At 38.0% G+C, this 20,299-nt stretch overlaps 1 protein-coding gene across 4 annotated transcripts in view; it reads left to right on the top strand.

The window, feature by feature from the left end:
* The window catches only part of GABRG3 (gamma-aminobutyric acid type A receptor subunit gamma3), a 333,357-nt gene extending 313,361 nt beyond the window's left edge, over positions 1-19,996 (top strand). For 2 of the 4 annotated variants that reach the window (XM_027446825.3, XM_072030556.1), the window contains exons 7-10: positions 1,145-1,297; positions 9,630-9,826; positions 11,397-11,426; positions 16,580-19,996. In XM_027446825.3, the coding sequence (XP_027302626.1) occupies positions 1,145-1,297; positions 9,630-9,826; positions 11,397-11,426; positions 16,580-16,858 (659 nt within the window). In that variant the 3' untranslated portion in view covers positions 16,859-19,996. The remainder of the gene's footprint in view (positions 1-1,144; positions 1,298-9,629; positions 9,827-11,396; positions 11,427-16,579) is intronic. The other 2 variants (XM_072030545.1, XM_027446836.3) reach the window with 2 other exon arrangements.
* The last annotated feature ends 303 nt before the right edge of the window (positions 19,997-20,299 follow it).

Below are 20,299 nucleotides of genomic sequence, written 5' to 3'. Positions count from 1 at the left end.
CTACAAAGTCAAGGCTTGTAACAAGAAGCAAAATAATTTATTAGTTAAGTGATGTAATCGGATAAAAAAAAAGTTCTCAGATGCATAAACTCCTATTCACATATAAAATTGAATCAACAAATATACTTCAAGCAAAGTACAGATATTGGTCTCAGTTCAGTTTCATTATTGTTAATCACTGTGACTGTCTGAGAGAAAAAGATAGTTAACAGCTGTGAAGCTGCGGGAGTTACTGCTAAGGATAGAGGTGATAAGGTCGGTAGCCTCTACTGGGTAGAGAGAGAGGGACAGATTATTATCCCCTGTGGAGTCATAAAGGTTAGCAGAAGAGATACTGTGAGGAAAATCACATAATGTGAGATAAACCAGACTTCTTACTGAGCTCTTGATATTATGATTTTTAGTATCCAGCAGAATAATAAACATTATATCCAGGCTCATCTTCTGAAAGTTAACAGATACTATGAGTGACCACTATTGCTTTGAGATGGAGGAATGCTGACAAAAACAGACTTTTGATTTGTAGTGATGAGACCTTTAAAAGCATACAGTCTGACCTCTTTCACCAGCACTGAAGCTCTGTTGTCTATAAATAACTTCTTATGTAAAGGCATATTGATGTCCATGCTACACTTGCTATAAAGACCCCAACCACCTGACTCAAATCTCAGAAAAAGATAACAGAAGTCACTCAAACCTAAAATGAGGGCAGAGAAGGCAAAGTTTGTTGAAAGAGGGATTTTGTGTGCTTAGTTACAGAATCTGGTGAGTGATGGTAGATTCATGTTTGTGGCCACATAGCCATCCAGAAATACCAACTCTGGAAAGCCAAGATGCTTTTCAAAAACTTTCTCATCCAGAATGATTCCTGAAAGCCTCTGTCCAAACAGGTCAACATTTCCACAGAGACCTAAAAATAAAAGAAATTAGAATGAAAATGTTTATTTAAATTCTATTTCATACAAGTTCATACAATACAGATGAATACATATTGTATGAATACATATTCATACAATACAGATGCTGTCAAAACACTAAGAAATATTTCATATGCAGCATTTTATGAGGCTTAAAAGAGCAGCTCAATGAACATCTGACTTTATCTCACCACAATGTCAATTTATTTTCTGTGCTATTACTGCAGGTGATTATGTAGTCATGACTATATACTTCGACTTAAGTAGAAGAATGGGATACTTCACTATTCAAACGTACATTCCCTGTATATTAACAGTTGTTCTTTCCTGGGTATCCTTTTGGATTAAAAAAGATGCCACACCAGCAAGAACAGCATTAGGTAAGTTGTTAATAGTTCCTTTCTCTGCTTTTTTCATGTAGTTCCTCCACTATCATTTGAAAATGTCAGCTTCCTTTCAAAGACACAGCAAGATATATACTCTGGATTAATGCTACCATGTCTTGCAGACCTGGATATATTTATCATTGAAGCCTTTGGTTTTCTGCCTTTAAGAGGGTAATTTAAAGTAATCTACCCCAGCCCTTTGGAATGACACTGCCACCTATTTTGCATAATATTCTAGAATTAATGGCTGTCTCTTTCTTCTCGCTATGATATTTTGGTGACATTTTTCAAGAATTAATTAATTGCACTGCTGGCTTCCTTCTCTTCTGAAATGCTTCCCCACAGGATATAATGTCCTATGCAACCTGAAAACTGTAGGATATAATAACATTAACTCATTCAAGATGTTTGAAGCTTGTACACTTGAAGTTAAGCTCCACACTAGGTGTATAGATATTTTTCACAGGTTGTAGAGGAAAAAGTTGCTGGAAAGAAAAAGTGCTGTAGAGAAGAAGTGCTGGGAAAGGTTTCTGAGCAGCTTATTTATGTCAGGACTGTTGTGTGCATTTTGGCATTGTTCTTTAGGATACACTCAGAAACTTTGACCATTTACTCTTATGTCTATATGAAAACCTGCAAGTTTTGCAAGCACCAAGGGCATAGGGCTGTATAATAGCCAAATACAGGTGTAAATCAGAATTGAAGGAAAAACAAAACAAAACAAAACAAAACATTTTACTCCTGAGCTGCAAATAACTAAATTTTTCAGAAGTCTAGGAAAAAGGGGAGGTTGTGTCAAGGTTTAAATGTCTGTTTTCAAGAGCAAATGTTAACATTCCTAGCTATTCACTGCTTATTCCTGCTGGAGTTTCTCACCATCTCCATTTAAACAGCTAGATCCTCTGTATCATTTAAATACAAAACAACAAGCTATTAAAAACCCACCTGCCCAATTTTTGGACAGAAATGGATAGGAAACATTTGTAAGAGAACCTAAGTCCCCAGGTTTGAGAGGGTGATACTGCTGCAAGGAATTACTGAAGAATAAAAGCTGCAAACAAGCTGAACTTTCTCAGAGGTCACAAGAAGGCGGCAGGCATGGTGTCCTCAAGGGCTGCTGTGTACTCACAGGTCTTCATTCAGCCACAGGATAGAAAAGGCCATTTGTATGAACCTTTTGTCTCTCCTCAATAGCTGATCAAGGGCCAACAGTACTTTTAATCCTTTTCCACCCAAATAACTAAGCCTTTACCAGAAATGCTTGTTACTTCTCATGTGAATCCATTTCTGTTAGCTCCCTTCCAAACACCAAAGCAGAGGCACAGTACTTGATCTCAGGAGGAAGACAACTTATTCAACTGTGCAGCTTATATACAGTTCTTCAAAAGGACTTGTCCTGTTCCTGTCTGTCCCTCTCCTACACTAAAAAATCTGAGCAGCCACCAATTTTAAGACTACTGTAGTTTCCAGTAGAAACCCCCTGAAGGCTCTGAAGTGAAAAAAATTAAAATTAAAATTAAAATTAAAATTAAAATGGGAAGTGTTAACAAGATTTTGAAGCCCATTCATTTTGAATGAGATTTTAGCTGCTATGTCCCTTGAACTCTTACAGAAGTCACTTTCTAAGTCCTTGACTTATGGAAAAAAACATATAGCCACCTATTCAGGGTGTCCTAAGGCATAGGATAAAAACCTTCTTCTTCCTAAAACTTCTGTTTCAATAGCTTAACTTTCCACTGAATGACAGAAAAAATACCATAACCTTACCATATCCTCTAAGTGTAAATTCCTTAATAACTTCAGCTTTATTTAAGCAATTAAGTTGTATGGCACCCATTCCTGCTATCAGTCCTTAGGCACCTTTCTAGGTGGAGGCTATTTCAGCTTTAAATCTTACCAAGTGACAAAGGGCATCTTTCAAGCCAAGAGCAGCTCTGTGACATGGAGCTATACAGCAGAATCAATAGGAAGAAAAATCTCAGAAAACCTATAATAAGACAACTGCAAACAGAGATCACTGGTTCATATTTTACAGATAATTCTGTGCTAAAACCCATTTTTCATGAGGTCAGCACAAAACCATAATCTCCAGGATTTGCTCCAGAAATTTGTGAAACTAACAAACACAGCACTTATGACCATTAAAAGCCATGTGGCATCACATGGGTCTAGTTTCATGAGGTAATTTTCTGAGAAAGGAATGTTCAGTCTTCATCCCCCTTCTGTGAATGCCAAAGTGCCTTTACACTGTGGCTCTGGCTACATGATGTACCCTAAGACTAAGAGTTATTCTGTGACTCCCTCCACTTCCAGGACTGTGTGAAGATGGCCCAAAGGTGAGGATGGAGCAGATGTGCATTCGTCTGTTGCTGGCTGAGTAGACTTGCCTCTAGTGACCAGAAAATTGAGCAACAGGCCTTTAGCATACTTCCCTGCTGAAGAACTTTCTTCTTAAATTGGATGGCTCAATGGAGATAAGGAAAGATTGGCCATACTCTGTCTTTTTTAACTAGGCGTGGAAAGCCCTATGTGTGTGCAGAGAGTCACACAACATCAATTTGGGTTATCATTCATAATGCTTAATTTATTTAAGAGAAAAGAAAAATGGGAAGAAAGGTGTCTAACAGATTGCGTTACTGATTTTCTGGAAGAAGCGTCCATATCCTGTCCCTGAGGGAAGTTCCCTACACCATACAGTTCATTTTTTCAATTAATTAGACTCAGATGTAGGTTAGAGCTCTGGTCACAACAGTGTTATTCTCCCTGCCTCACCCCCATAACCAGCAGGAACTTCAGAGAAAAAATGTATACATATATTGAGGTCATGAATTGAAATGTTCCAAGGCTGTATTCAGTGGTAACAGTGACTAACTCCTAAAACTCTCATAGAGAATTTAATTACTGGGCTATAATATAACTTTTTTAATAAATAAAGTCAAATGACTACAAAATGTATGTATGTGGGTCACCTCTTTCTGTGCACAGAGTCCTGTTGCTCCCAAATTGCAAATGGCCTCTTGACTCTTGGGATGCAGTAAGCAGATGTTCCCAGTTTACTGTAGGTGTCCTTGCATAATGCAGCCTATAAATCTGTCTGAGCAACAACACACACATGCACATTTGGAGAGTGGTGCATGGCAAAACTGTGAGTAATACAGCCAAAGGCAAACCACTGAAATTTTCCCGCTAATTAGTTGAAATGAATTGTAGACTCAGTGCACCAAAAATGCCCCAAGTATAACTGCATTAATGTGAAGGACTAGCATCAGGGAAACATTTCACTCTCTGAAATTAATGAGTAATTTCCTAAGCTATTGGCAACTACTCAGGGTTACATGAAGGACAGGTTTTACCCCTTTCTGAATATCTTTAAGTAATAAGCTATTTCTGTACTGGAAAAACTAAATGCAATCAGGGGTATTTGACTGAGGGGAAAAATGGGACCATAATAATCCTTTCAGCAGCACTGTCCAGAGGCAGCAAAGTGCACTTTAAAACTTGGCATCATAACCCCTTTTTAACATGCTCTTTGAGGGGCTGAGGCCCAGAGTGACAACGTGACTCATTCCAGGCCACCTGAAGAGTCAGTGGGAAAATGGAAATAGAATTTGAGTGTTGGATGAGAACTGTGTTTTATGATCCTTGCTTATATTCCTCTCCATTCAAAGAGAAGAAAAAAAAATGGCTCTCTGCTGTTTCTGCCCATCTCTAGTAATCAAAATGATCTTCTCCCAATGTTCACAGTCAAGAGCAGACAGCAAGTGTCTGAAGAAAAGTTATGATTTGGAAAATAAGAGGTTGCTTTTCACAAGGATGAAGGGAATTAGATTAAACTGAAGCTTTCATCTGAGCTTTCCCCCTGCTTTTATAAAATGGGTATAACATATAGTATGACTGGGCAGTTGCTACACAGCAACTTCAAACTGTAGGTTAAAAAAAAATGCAGTGGGTATCAAGACCAGCAATGCGTTGATATAAAGGAAGATACAGATGATGTTTGATAAAAAAATGAACATTGCTCTCCTTACCATTCCATCTTAAGCTCATTCACAAGGGGAAAAAACAGGTGACAGACCAGAAATGTTGAAGAGATGAAATTTATAAACAAGTAAGGCAGTATACATTTTCCCACAAGAAAATAAGAAAATTTGAGCCTCCCTAACCAAAAAGTTTCTAACACTGATAGTCTTGCTACCTCACTTGGCCAACTGCTGTACAGTAAGCAGCTTTCAGCCAGTAAAAATCTTAAATAACTGTTTAGACCAATGATCTAAAGGTTAAAGTGTTCTCATGCCTTATGTATCCCTACATCATTGATCTACCAGACAATACCTTTTGATTTATTAAATAGCATTTTTGGTATGGAAATTGCCCAGAGAATATAAATGCCACAAATGGTATTCACAAACGTGCTGCCACTCACACCTGTCTACCTGAACATTTTGAAGCCAGGTCACTTCAAATCTGTCTATGGCTTAAATATAGATTTCTGTTGACAAAGACAGTTTCACAGGACTGCAAATTTCAATAACAGACACAAAGCTCACTTTACAGCCCTTCTATCCCCAAAATGAGAGACCTAACAGTTTCATCTGCCAAGATTTATTGTATTTGAAACCAGTCAACAAACTGAATTTTCTCAGTAGGATAGACAAAATGAGATAAGGGTAAGGTATCTAGATATTCTGTTTGGAAATGATAGATGTTGCATATGTGCATATCTGTATATTCTGACTTATAAATAGGAATACAAAACTATATAATCTTGTGCACCTCATTCTCTTTGCTCTCTGTATGTGTCCCCATAAGACTCAGTTTAATATTTCAAAACTTGTGTAAATGTGTCAGATTTGATAAAATTTGATAAAATTGATAGAGAGAATTTAATTATTTCAAAAACTCTGTATTTGCTTATGATCTGAGTTGGAATCCAAGTCCAATCCCCAGTTTAAATGAAGAATGATTATTTATTTTATGTTGGATTTCATACACTGTAAAAATATTTTATAAAAAATAATAGTAAAGATCTGTTTCTTTTACCGTTAGATGTTTCCATCTGTGTGCTTAGCACTTGCCTCATGTCCTTGCCATAATTTGAAATGTGGCACATAATCCAGAAACTGTGATTGCGTGTGATAATATTAAGCTTTCCTTTCCCTGAGGTTTTGTATTCTGATAGCAAAATGTGAGTTGTTGTCAAAGTGATGGGCAGTATTAGTTTCAAAAGAAAAAAAAAAAAGAGAGAGAGAGAGAAATCTTATATCATTGTTGAATCTTTAAATTTAGTGGAAATTATTGTGCTTCAATTGGTTAAAATTGGTCTGTAGCCACTCAAAACTCCAAGATCCTGTAGCAGTGAGGTATAGACAACACAATTTGCTGGGTTGTTTTTTCTTAGTTCTCAACAAAAGCTTTAAGGTTGTCAGTCTTGGGCATAATTCTGTCAGGATATCACATTTAGGCTTAAGAAACAGACATAGTCTGAGTTGAGGACTTTTGTACTTAAGTGCAAAGGCCAATGGCAATTTTTCTTTCACTTCTCCACCTTTCAGTCCATATTCAGTGTGGCAGCTGATTGTTTTATCATAGTTTTATATAGTTTTATCATAGATAGTTATATCATTATAGATAGATTTATGTTGAACAAAATAGTTCATCATAAATAATACATAGTTACACTCTAATTTCACTGAAAATAGAGGAAAAGTAGTACATTGTTAATAACTGCATTCCATGTGAAAAAAAATAGACTTTTGCAAATGGCCCTTCCAAGCATTTCAAGCATTTTTCCTTTTTTTTTTCCTTTTTTTTTTTTTTCCTTTTAATAAAAAGTGTCCTAAAGTAATCTGAGATAATATCATTGGATGAAAGGGAACTGAAAACTTGCCCTTGAGTCCAGGTAAAAAGGACAATATTTGTTGTGTTGGAAGACAAAGACTATCGATTTTGAGAATTTTTTTGAAGGCAATAAAATACTTGAGTGCTGATGCATGTAAATGCTGCTCTATAAAAGACAGATTTATGTTAGAAATCTAAATGGGGTTTAGAAAGTATTAAAGAACTTTATTTCATGTTGTAGAGTTTGTCATAGCCGTATGCAGTACTTCTGAGGTTAGTGGCCTGTGGCCACTAACACCAAGGCCTGTGGTATGGTCATACAAAAAGTCAAGTTAACTTACAGCTAGTATGGGCCAAATCAAGGCTAGTGAGCCAACATCTTTTGCAGCTGGACGTCTGTGCAGTTGACTACTATGGTGAATGGTTACCTATGGAGGTTGTCTCTGGAGCTTTTAGAAGCATCAGTTAGCTCCAGAGCTGTATTTGAGGGGTATGGAGACCTGGAGACTTGTAGCTGGATCATGGCAGCCACATATATTGGGAAGTGGCATAGCTGAGAGGAAACTAATTTTCCTAATATCTTTTAGATACAAAATATATTTACAAATTCTAAAAACATGTCTATGCTGAAGTTCAGAAATGTAATTGCAGTTCATATGTAGACTAAAGTTAGTAGTAGTAGTAATTTAGCGAAAGCCACAAAACCTCAGAGAAAGTTGAAAAAAAAATCTGTAATACTGGGGCAACTCTTTTGTACTATTTGTGCTGTTACATTTGTATTGACAGATGAACTGGCTAGCTTAAAGTTTGCATGAAGTACAGTGGATGCTCTGGATTCTGGTGCAAGACAGCCAAATATTGAGGTTACATGCACTGAGTAAGGGAGTTTCCCACTTCCTACCAGTATTGTTTTGATCTTAGTTATTGGGTGGTGATTTTTTCAGCAACATTTTTTCCCATTTCTATTTGCTATTTGTTGTAAGAGAAGGTCTAGGCTCAGGAACTATTCTGGCTGTTCCAGGAACTTTCTGATGATTTGAATGGGGAGGGTTATTCTTGTGAATTACTGTAGTTTCTATCAAATGCTACAAATCAAAGGTGGGCATTCTTTTGTGAAGAGAAAGTAGTCAAAAGTAATCCATAGAACTTCTTTCTCTCCAGAGTGCCATTTGTGGGAAGTAATTTTACTATAAGGCATAATTTAAGTTATTCCCTGCCATTTCAAACACTGTGTACCATTGCAAAATACCACTTTAACTATAAAAAGCAAGATTACCTTACAGTTATGTTGTTTTTAGAGCAGGCTCTCTCTTGAGACTTATTTGAGTGAGAGCTTTATGTTTCTTTCCAAATCATTGAGGAGTTTTTTTTTTTTTTTTTTTTTTCTATCAGAAGCCTTGCAGTACATAACAGATGATTAAAAGCATCAGTCCAAAGCAGGAATGAAAAGACTTCTATTGCTGAGAAATGAACACAAATGATATGAATTACCGCAGCAGCCAAACAACTGACACCCCATAGACTTCATTTTAATACTGGTTTTATTGTTTCAGGATATTTCACTTTAAGTAATCCTGATTTTATTCATTATTACTAAATCAATCTAAGATGTGATGCTTTGTACAAATTGAAAAGGCTATTTCCATTAAGGTTACATCTGAATTTTGTCTGTTTTCCCTGAGTCAGAAGGAAAATAGCAATGGAACAATCCCAAGAAAGCAGCACTGTAAAAAATATATTTTTCATAGTCAGAGATTTGCAGCAAGTTTTTTCCCTTCCCTTCCCTTCCCTTCCCTTCCCTTCCCTTCCCTTCCCTTCCCTTCCCTTCCCTTCCCTTCCCTTCCCTTCCCTTCCCTTCCCTTCCCTTCCCTTCCCTTCCCTTCCCTTCCCTTCCCTTCCCTTCCCTTCCCTTCCCTTCCCTTCCCTTCCCTTCCCTTCCCTTCCCTTCCCTTCCCTTCCCTTCCCTTCCCTTCCCTTCCCTTCCCTTCCCTTCCCTTCCCCCTTAGTACAAGATTCTTCATTACAGCAGTATTGCTGTGATGAACTCCATGTTTCCTTCTTTGTTGCTGTTGTCCTACTTTTGTTGTCCTTGTTGCTTCTTTCTTTGCTTCTTTAAATGTTCTGGGTTCAATATCTTTTAAGCTTTACACTTTTCTTCAAAAATTTCATTTTCTCCTCCTGAACCCCCAACTCCAACCTAACTGGGACCAGAAAACGAAGAGATGAGGAAAACCACACTGAGAGGCATGGGAACCTCAGTTTTGCAAAGACAAATGTAAACAGCTGAGGAAATATTTGTTTAAAAAGTACCAGTGGTTCTACTGATGTTATTTTTTTCCTTGCTTTTATACTACCAGATGAAATTAATGAATTTCCTTTAATTAATTGGGTAGGCTTTGGCACTCTGTTTTATGTGTTGGTTTCCAAAGGTTATTCTGTGGCTGCAGAAAGGATGTTGCATACAATTAAAATCAGATTTCCTCTGCAGGAATTACCACAGTATTGACCATGACAACTTTGAGTACCATTGCAAGGAAGTCACTACCCCGTGTCTCCTATGTCACCGCTATGGATTTGTTTGTGACTGTATGCTTTCTATTTGTCTTCGCTGCTCTGATGGAGTATGCAACCCTCAACTACTACTCCAGCTGCAGGAAACCAAACTGTACTAAGAAGAAAAAGTCGGTAAGATGGGAGTGCTTTAATTTATTTTTGAGACTGTATCTGGCCCTGAGAGCAGAGAATCATTCAGTGACATCCTGTCACTCATGACACTCCACTCGTCCTAGCTTTTCCCAGTTCATGGTATGATCTGCACTAAAAGCCAATGGAGAAAGTTTGCTCAGAAACTTTCCTAACTGCTCAGAAAGTTTCCTAACAGAAGCATTCTGCTGACGATGAAGCAGAAGCCCTGCCCATGTATCTTTTGTCCTCCCATTATTGTGCTGTTAGTCAAAAAGGACTCCACTGGAAGAGAGTTCATAGCTTTTTATACAATTATATGTATATCGATGTATATTCAAATTCATATGCTATCTTGTGGCTTAACAGGTCTGGAAATATTTGTGAACTTTACAAACGAGATTTCATTCTTTTTTTTTTTTTTTTTTTTTTTTTTGAGGGGGGGCGGGTGGGAACCAGTATTCCAGTATTTGTTTTTAACCCTATGCACAAATGTTTCCACATACAAAAACTACAAAAACAGATGAGTTCATTTACAAAGGTATTATATGTGGTTGCATTTTTGGACAAAAAGACTCACCCAGGAGTAATGAACACACAAGTTCTTTATGTAGAATTAAAACAGCCACGTAGGAAGAATTTTCTGGTGTCCATCATAACTGACTAAGAGAATGGCAAGAGGCAGTATAATGAAGAAAAAAAACCCTCAGTTTAAATGCCAGGAAGGGGAAGCAGGTTGTCCACTCAACATCACTGGAAAATCTGTGTTTGAGATTGGTAGTTGGAGAGATTGGATGCCATTTTGTGCAATGGAGGAAACAATCAGGAAAACAGGAATAAGAAGCATAACAGGAAAAAATGTGAAGGAGGAAACTGAAGAGAGAGAAGGCTAGGTTCAAGGCATCATAGATCATGAGACAGAAATGGATTGAATGAAGTGTTACAGAAAGTGATTGAATGAAGAACTAATGCAGGAAAAGACAGAATGCATATGGAATTAGAGAAAGCCTAGAAACCCATAAACTTAGTCAATGAAAACTCCATTAAATCACTAATAGCTTCTTGTAAAAATGCAATGCACGAGAAAGGCAAAAGAAGAGTGTTACCAAAAGAAATTTATGAGACAATCAAAATGAACTTGCTAATGATCAAACTAAAATTGCCATCCTATAGGGAGACTGAATGAAAAAGCCATTAGTATCTTTGTGAGTTGGATATATTTCCAGACATGTGAAAGAAGCTGAGGGAAAACATGCAGCATTTATGATATTTAGGTTAACACAAGAAGAAATCCTTACTTAGCTATTGTTTGCTAAATTAAAAATTAAAAAAAAAAAAAAAAGTGTTGAATAAAGACAAAGTGGATGGAAACTAGGTGCACATTCTGCTGAGGATTCATGCAGCTATAAAGTGTGAAGAATATTATGCTAAGTATACTGAATATTCAGTATGAATAGTTCTATGGAGAAATGCATTTTAGGGTTTATTTTAAGAAACATTATTGAACATCGGATGAATATGAAGCAATAATTATGTTTTCTTCTGAATATTTCTTTTGTTATCTTTATTTAAGCTACCTGATGTCAGTTTTGGTCATGTGATGGTAAGTATACTATTTTATTCTGTGATAGCAATGGAGGCTGGAATGTATGGTTGACATTTATTTGCAATAATTTCTAAGAAAGCTGTATCGCTATGTTATGCTTTACCTTGACTTTGCTATAAATATTGTTCTGCTTTTTTGATAAAAGGTCAGTTTGTTTTTGGCTTTGGCAGAGGAACATAACTGCCTCTTTCTATCAGGATTTATCAAATGATTTGGGAGGGAGAAGAGAAGTGTAAACATTATGTGCTATTTCTACCTAGGAATGTCATGTGTCTGCTTTATGTAATACTACAGTTTCTCATTACATTCTAGTAAAAGGTAATAAGCACAAGTCCTACCATAAATGTACATGGAGTTTTAACTGAATTTCATAGAAAATAATTCATTTATGTGCATCTGTAAAGTCTTTAGCAAATATTCGGTTGAATTTTCAAACAATTTAGGAACAAAAGTTTAGCACAGAGTTGCATTAGTACTGTATCTACAAATAGAATTAATTCTATTCCCCAAACTTCAAGGTAACTATTTGTTTAAGTACCACTGTAATAAAATTTAAACTGAGCAAAAAATTGTGTCTCTATTTTGTATGAAATCTGTAACCATGATACATACTACAATATACACAAAGTAGGCAGAGGGCCAATTAATCAGCTGCTTGGATGATCTGTTTTTCAGTAATCAGATACAAATAAGTACAACAACAGAACCAAACCATTGTATTCACATTTCTTGATTTGTATAATCTGAACTTTATGATTTACAACTGCTAGCTCCATGTTACTAGCTCACCTTCTATAAATATTGTTAAAATAATGCTTTAAAAAAAAAAAAAAAGTTTTCTGAAGTATTTATAAAGAGCTCATATAGCATTGAAAGTCTGCTTATTGATAATGAATGGCTTACAGGAGACATTGCATTTATATACTTCCTACTGCTGTCATTCTCTGGAAATAATTTTCTGAAATGTTAAGTCAATAAAGCACATTGAATTCACTTGCTGCTTCCCATCAGCAGGCAAGTGTTCAGCCACTTCCAGGAAAGCAGGGCTCATCATATGTAATGTTTTTTAGGAAGACAAATGCCATCACTCCAAACGTCACACACACACACACACATACCCATACTTCTTTACCCCAGCTTGTATTGCTTAGCATGATGTCATATGGGATGGAATATCCCTTTGGTCAGCCTGGGTCACCTTTCCTGGTGTACCCCCATCCTCCACGCTGGCAGAGGTTGGACGAGAAGCTGAAAACTCCTTGGCTCTGTGTAAGCACTGCTCTGCAACAACTGAAAACATTGGTGTGTTATCACCACTATTTTCATCAAAAATCCAAAACACAACATTGTGAGAGCACCTATGAAGAAAATTAACTCTACCCCAGCCAAAACCATGACACCTGGGCAGCCCATTCCAATACTCAATCACCCTTCTGTGAATAAATTCTTCCTGATATGAAATCTAAACCTCCCCTGGTGCAACTTAAGACTGTTTCCTCATGTCCTATCACTTGTTGCCTGAGAAAAGAGACCAACGCACTCTTAGCTACAATGTCCTTTCAGGTAATTGTTAGACAGTGATCAGGTCTCCCCTCAGCCTCTTCCAGACTAAACAAGCCCAATTTCCTCAGCTGCTCCTCATATGTTTTATTTTCTAGTCCCTTCACCAGCTTCATTGCTCTTCTCTGAATGCGTTGTAGCAGCTCACTATCTTTCTGGTAGTGAGGGGCTCAAAACTGAACATAGTACTCAAGGTGTAGTCTCACTAGTGCTAAGTACAGAGGGACAATCACTTAGAATCATAGAATGGTTTGGGTTTGAAGAGACCTTAAAGATCACCCAGTTCCAACCCCCTGCCATGGGCAGGGACACCTCGCACCAGACCAGTTTGCCCAAAGCCCCATCCAGCCTGGCCTTGAACACCTCCAGGGATGGGGCAGCCACAGCTTCTCTGGGCAGCCTGTGCCACTGCCTCACTGTCCTCTGAGTAAAGATTTTCTTCCTAATATCTAATCTAAATCTACCCTCTGTTAGTTTAAAGCCATTACCCCTTGTCCTGTCACTCCACTCCCTGACAAAAAGTCCCTCCCCAGTTTTCCTGTAGGCCCCCTTTAGGTCCTGGAAGGCTGCTATAAGGCCTCCCTGCAGCCTGCTCTTCTCCAGAACAATGCCAATGCCTTCATTCTGTGTCCCTCTGGTGCTCAGGGGCCCAGAGCTGAATGAAGCTCTGGACTTCCCTTGTCTTGCTGGCCATGCTATTTCTGATTCAGGCCAGCATGCCATTGGCCTTCTTGGCCACCTGGGCCCACTGCTTGCTGATGTTCATCTGGCTGTTGACCAACACCCGCAGGTCTTTTGCTGCCAGGCAACTTTCAAGTCATTCTTCCCCAAGCCTGTATCACTGCATGGGGCTGTTGTGACCCAGCACAATACCCAGCATTTAGCCTTGTTAAATGACTGGACACAATGGACACAGCCCATCAATCCAGCCTATCCAGATCCCTCTGCAGAGCCTTCCTACCCATGAGCAGATCAACGTTCCTGCCCAGTTTGGTGTCATCTGTGAAATTCCTAAGGGTGCACTCAATCTCCTTATCAATATTATTGATAAAAATATTAAACATAGCTCACACCAATACTGAGCCCTGGGGAATACCACTTGTGACTGGCTGACAACCAGGTTTAACTCCATTCACAATGACCCTTTGGGCCTGGCAATCCATCTAGTATTCTACCTGGTGAAAATTACTTCCATCCCGGCCAGGAACATCCAGTTTCACTAGCAGAATGCTGTGGAAAATAGTATCAAATGTTTGCCTCACAGAAGGCTAACAGTATCCTGGACTGCATTAGGCAAAGCACTGCCAATGGGTTGAAGGAGGTGATCTTTCCCCTCTACTCAGCAATGGTGGGGCCATACCAGGAGCACTGTGTCCAGTTCTGGGCTCCCCAGTATAAGAGAGACATGAACTGGAGAGATTCCACTGAAAATGAAAAGGTACTGGAGCAGCCCACATGTGAGGAAAGGCTAGGATCTAGGCCTGTTCATCCTGGAGAAGAGAAGGCTCAGGGGGATCTCACCAGTGTCTATAAATATTTATAGGAAAAATGCAAAGAGAATGGTGCCAGGCTCCTTCCTGTGGTGCCCAGTGACAGGACCAGAGACAATTGGCACAAAATGGAACACTGGAGGTTCCCTCTGAACATCAGAAAGCACTTCTGTACTTCCTGCAGGTGACAGTGCTGGCATAGGCTGCCCAAAGATGTTGTGGGGTCTTCTCCTTGGAGATTTTAAAAAGCCTCCTGGAGATGGTCCTGGGCAAGGCCTCTGGGTGGCCCTGCTTGCGTAGGGGGGTTGGACCAGATGGCCTCCAGTAGTGCCTTACCAACTCGGCCATTCTGTGGTTCTGTGATTCTGTGACAAAGCAGATACCATTCACCTTCACTTGGTATCTAGTCAGCTCTAGACCCTTCTTAACTGACAGAAATTAAAGCATCCAGATTAACCTAATTGTTTTATCAGGATATTCATCTTATGCCATGAACAGAAACTTGGTAGAACAAAACAATAACAAATTAAAAATATATATATTGATAGATGAGAATGTTTTCTTTGCAAAACCAGGGTATTTCTTTCTCTTCATTTTCCAAAATCATATGGGGGATCTAAATTTGCCTTTATACTTTTTAAAACAAAAATTGTAGCCAGGTATATAAAAAAGTTAGTCCATGAGTAGGAAATTTTCAAAAAGCATGCAGGAAATGGACAATATATAATATAGTAGTACAGCACAATTCCATGTATACTTTAATGATAACCATTTTTCTCTCCAAAGTGCTACAGGAATGTACAATAACCTGAGACCTTTTCCATGTGGCAGCCCATTGTAAAACTCTGACATCAGCCACCTGAAACTTTACAAATGAAAGAGAAGACCAGGACGGTGTAATTTGTGTTATCTAATCTCAGAGATAGTCATTCACAATAAATGGATTCACAATAATCTGCTTCTAAACTGGAATCTGTTTGCTGTTCATTTCACAACGTACCTGGAAGATTTTAGTTATTTACTTACACTGAGATGAATTGTGCCCAAGAAGTAAATGGCTGGATAGCTTAGGGACCATGTGCAGAAATAGTTACCTACATCACAGTCACCAACATCTGAGAAGGAGAGCTCCCACATCAAATTCTTAGCTCATATGTAATGAGATGGGTAATACTGTGGCATGCACAATCAGAAGAAGGAAAACCTCCCAAGAGGCACCTTAACTTTGACCTGTTTCACATGCAGGGTGAAAGTTTTCATGTATGTCTCCACACCTTCAACAGAAGGTATATTCTGTATAGCAAGCATAGAAGGGGCCTGGACTTTCCTAGAGAGCTCCCTCTAGAGTGTAAGGAGGCATGATGTAGGAGCATGTGTAGCTTGTTAGTACATGGCTCCTCCAGGCAATGGCAATGCTTAGTACAATGGAAAGGGGAGGGGCCCCTGGGAAAACACTTGGAGAAAACCATGATGACGGCACTGAGCTCTGCTTTGTCAGGATGGTGCAGACAGGCAGCAAAGCAGATGGGAGCTTTCCTAGCTTTCCTGGTGATGACAGCAGAGGAGGTGACCTTTGTGAGGGTCGGGTGACTGGCTTGATGAGAGATATTATCATGAGAAAGTACCTTTCATGAACAGGAAATGATGTGACAGGAAAGGTGACAAAATGTAAATAGGGATTTCATTGAAGAAGGAGAGATCTGTAAGTGTGAGTCAAACTCTGAGGCATGATATCCAAGTGTCCTGCTTCTGAGTATGATTAATGCAAAAACCACTAAGGGCACGTGCCTAGGAGTGGCATTTAAAATCCTGTGATGAAATCATAGTTATCTGTTGCTAACCATATCTGTTTTTACAAATCATGGTAAGGTTAAGAGACTGCAGCTTATTTAAGTTGACACTCCACAATATCTATATGGAAATTCATCTGAAAAGGCATCCTTCGAGGGAAAGAAAGTTGTTCCCTAAGTCTAGAATTCCTGTGGTATTGACATCTTACTCCTATCATCTTTCATGTCTCCTGTGTTTTTTCCCATGATTATCAATTGTGCATCATCCATAAAAGTTTATCAAACTGTTGATTTCTTTTTCTCTCCTCAGAATTATTCTGTACTTGATATGAGACCACCAACTACAGTCATCACATTGAACAATGCCATGTACTGGCAAGAATTTGAAGAGGCGTGTGTCTATGAATGTCTGGATGGGAAAGACTGCCAGAGCTTTTTCTGTTGTTATGAAGAATGTAAATCAGGCTCATGGAGGAGAGGACGGATTCACATAGACATCTTAGAACTTGATTCTTACTCTAGGGTCTTTTTTCCTACGTCCTTCCTGCTGTTTAACCTGGTCTACTGGGTTGGATACCTCTATCTTTAAATGTTGCCTGTAGTGGTGAAGACTGTCGTGTTTTCACACTGTGGAGGTGCAGAAAAAGTGAAGGACATGGTCAGATTCATCTCAAATTATAGAGGCCACATTAACCTTCACCATCACAGAGCCTGATGAAGAATTTTAATATGTAATTTCCTGAAAAAGAAAAATGTGGAAGAATTCTCTCCTTACTGCTATTCATTTTAAGGGAAAGATTCTTACAAAATTCAGCTGAATTTGTAGTGTAAACAATGTTTATGAATAATTATTGTATATTAGAATTCTTACTATTCTCCCTTGGCATAGAAGCTATACACAATTCAGGCAAGGGTTAAGTATGTCATTTTTGTTCTTCATTCCCATACTTTCTTCAAAATGCTGCCATATCCCTGAGGCTCAGAGCAACATACACTGGCACTAGCAAACAAGCTAAAGCCGGTGAAACCACCCATTTATATTTAAACTTGCTTGAGCTATTTCCCGTAGGTTCTAGGAAATATTTTCCTGATGATCTCCTTGATATAGAGAAACCACCAAAAGACAGTAATAAATGTCTTTGGTGAGATTAAAACAGGGAAGCTACTCACTGCAAAGGTCTGGGATTTGTGGAATTAGCCACTTACCAAATGTATTGGTTTTAATTTGAGATGAAAAGGCAGAGTTCTAAGAAAGCTAATATTTTGATATAAATAAAACTTGACTATCTCTGAGACAACTCTAGGCATAACTTCTACTGTTTTTCAAGCTTTTAACTGTCTTTTTTTATGACTGGTTAAACACAGGATGGTCACTGATTTCTAAAGTACTCTACTTGAAGCAGGAAAAGATTCCTGCTTGTTTGTGTCATTGTAGCAGATCACAGTTTATAGGCCATGAGTAAAAATCACTATATAATAATAGCACTAGGAATATGTGACTTTCTTCAGATTGTAATTTACTAAAAAGTGCTCTCATGCATTCCTATCTTTTCTCTTCCAAAGTTATTTTATAAAATAAAATTTAAAAAATTAAAAAAAAAAAAAAAAAGAATGCCAAAGGCCATTTTAATTTCTTCCATAAAGTTAAATTTTGCAGTCCTTATTTATGTCATATATTCCTTGGATCTGACCTGAAGACTGAATACTTTTATGGGACTGTCACCCCTGGATCAAACATGGAATAGCTGGCACGTGTAGAGAAGGTTGTCTTGATCTTTCCTAAACTACCAACTACATTTTAGTACAGTGGGGTATTTTGTACTTTTCAAACTTTTGACCATTGTATTCTTAAAAGGACCATTTTTTTCAACAATTAGCTTTACAGTGTTAAACTAGATTACTTTTTTTACAGACTGTCTCAGTTGTTATTAAGGAATGAAACAAACTCAAGACTAGATAGCAATGGCTTTTCACTACCCTTTGGATAACAAAACTGTTACAAAAGATTAGACAGATTCACCTCAAAAAAAAAAAAAAAAAAAAAAAAGAAGTGTGTTTCTTCCATACAGTATTTGGAAATTTTTTTTAATTGTAGATGTGATTTAAGAACAGTTCCAGCAGTCCTTTGTCTCCTCAGAAGGAAAATTCTGCAAACACGAAAAAGCTATTGCAATGATAATTAGAAGAGAAATGCTGTCATGTTCTTTGAAACATCACTGTCTGTCATTGCTGTTTCCCTGTGCTTCCAGCAATTTTTAATTAAGAAAAATTACTAATATGAAAGATAAATCTAGTTTATCTTCTGTTTTTTACTTGTCTAAAATATCAGAGATGAAAACTGAGTTTAGGGAGAGAGGGAAACCACTTCTCCAAGAACTAATGAAACTCAAATTACAAACACAGAGAAGAAATATTTGTGGGCAGTATCAAAACCTTATTTAAAAAAAAAATCTTCCCATTTTGATGTCTTGTAAAACAATAATGACCTTCTGATTTCAAAATACTTGTTGAAGCTTTTGCTAACTCTCAGTCACAAATTACTCTGTAAACTTACTACTATGTAAACCTTTGTGTCCTGCATTGGAAATGTGGCTTTATTTAAGAATGAAACTTGTATTTTCAGTAATGAAAGAAGGAGGTTGAATTGAAGTTTAATATCCTGGTCTGGAATTACGTTTTAGACTATCCTAACAGCCACATTCAGCCATATTTTATAAGAATACCAGTAATACATCAAGCCGAAATAAGAGATTGGAAACAATTATCTTTTGAGGACCTGATCCTGCAAACCCTCTGCACAACCAGTTGATTTGGGTGAGAGTATTTAGACATGAAACACAATGAGGTAGCTTCCACAATTAAATTTCCTCTCAGAAAGAGCAGTCAGTCATTGGAATGGGTTGCCCAGGGAAGTGGTGGAGTCACCATCCCTGGGGATGTTTAAGGAAAGGTTGGACATGGTGCTTAGGAACATGGTTTAGTGGGTGATATTGGTGGTTGGACCAGATTATCTTGGAGGTCTTTTCCAATGATTCTAAATCCTGAATGAGTAAAGTTTGTTTAGCAATTCCATATCAGTGAATGTCAGAGGAGTAAGTATGGAAGTAAAATGTTCCTATATGTGTGTATTTATGCACTTCTGCTCATGCCTGTCCACTACAGCTAAAAGCACACAGTCTTGTCAGTTCCTTACTTGAAAGACTAAGGTTAAGACCATTTATATTGCCTCTTCTTTCTGACTACTTTCATAAGCAGAACTTGAAAGCATATAATTTCACTCTTTTCCATAGAATCACAGAATCACAGAATTTCTAGGTTGGAAGAGACCTCAAGATCATCGAGTCCAACCTCTAACCTAACGCTAACAGTCCCCACTAAACCATATCCCTAAGCTCTACATCTAAACATCTTTTGAAGACTTCCAGGGATGGTGACTCCACCACCTCCCTGGGCAGCCCGTTCCAATGCCTCACAACCCTTTCAGTAAAGAAGCTCTTCCTAACATCTAACCTAAAACTCCCCTGGCGAATAACCTGGCGAATAACCAACTCCCCATGCTCCTAACCAAGAAAGAATCTGCAGACAGTACTGGTTTCTTCTGTTATACTGACAACAAAGGGCATATTCTACTTTGTAATATATTTTACTCTGGATTTAAGTACACACACACACACACAGACAAAAAAAAAAAAAAAAAAAAAAAAAAAAGACAAAAGGGGCAAGTAGCTGTAAGCTGAAATGTTCCAGAATACATTTGTCTGCTTACTCCTAGTTGTTTGATTTGCTCTCTCTGCTTCACTGCTCTGTGCTTTGGCAGCAATTGTGAAACTACAGAGGTCAGGGAAGATAAGTTTTCTAGGTTCTGCATCATTCAAAATGTAGTTATTCTAGACATCTAGATAACATGGTCCACATATATCTGTTTGCCAGACCCTTCTGTAGTAGTAAGGAATATCCTTATTAACCTCCAGATATTCTTTTACTTCCTTTGTAAATTGAAAAGGATTAACACTATTGTGCACGAGAAATA

This window comes from Anas platyrhynchos, chromosome 1, assembly GCF_047663525.1.
Source record: "Anas platyrhynchos isolate ZD024472 breed Pekin duck chromosome 1, IASCAAS_PekinDuck_T2T, whole genome shotgun sequence".
Classification (NCBI taxonomy): Eukaryota; Metazoa; Chordata; class Aves; order Anseriformes; family Anatidae; genus Anas; species Anas platyrhynchos.
This window is presented reverse-complemented; position numbering and strand designations above follow the sequence as displayed.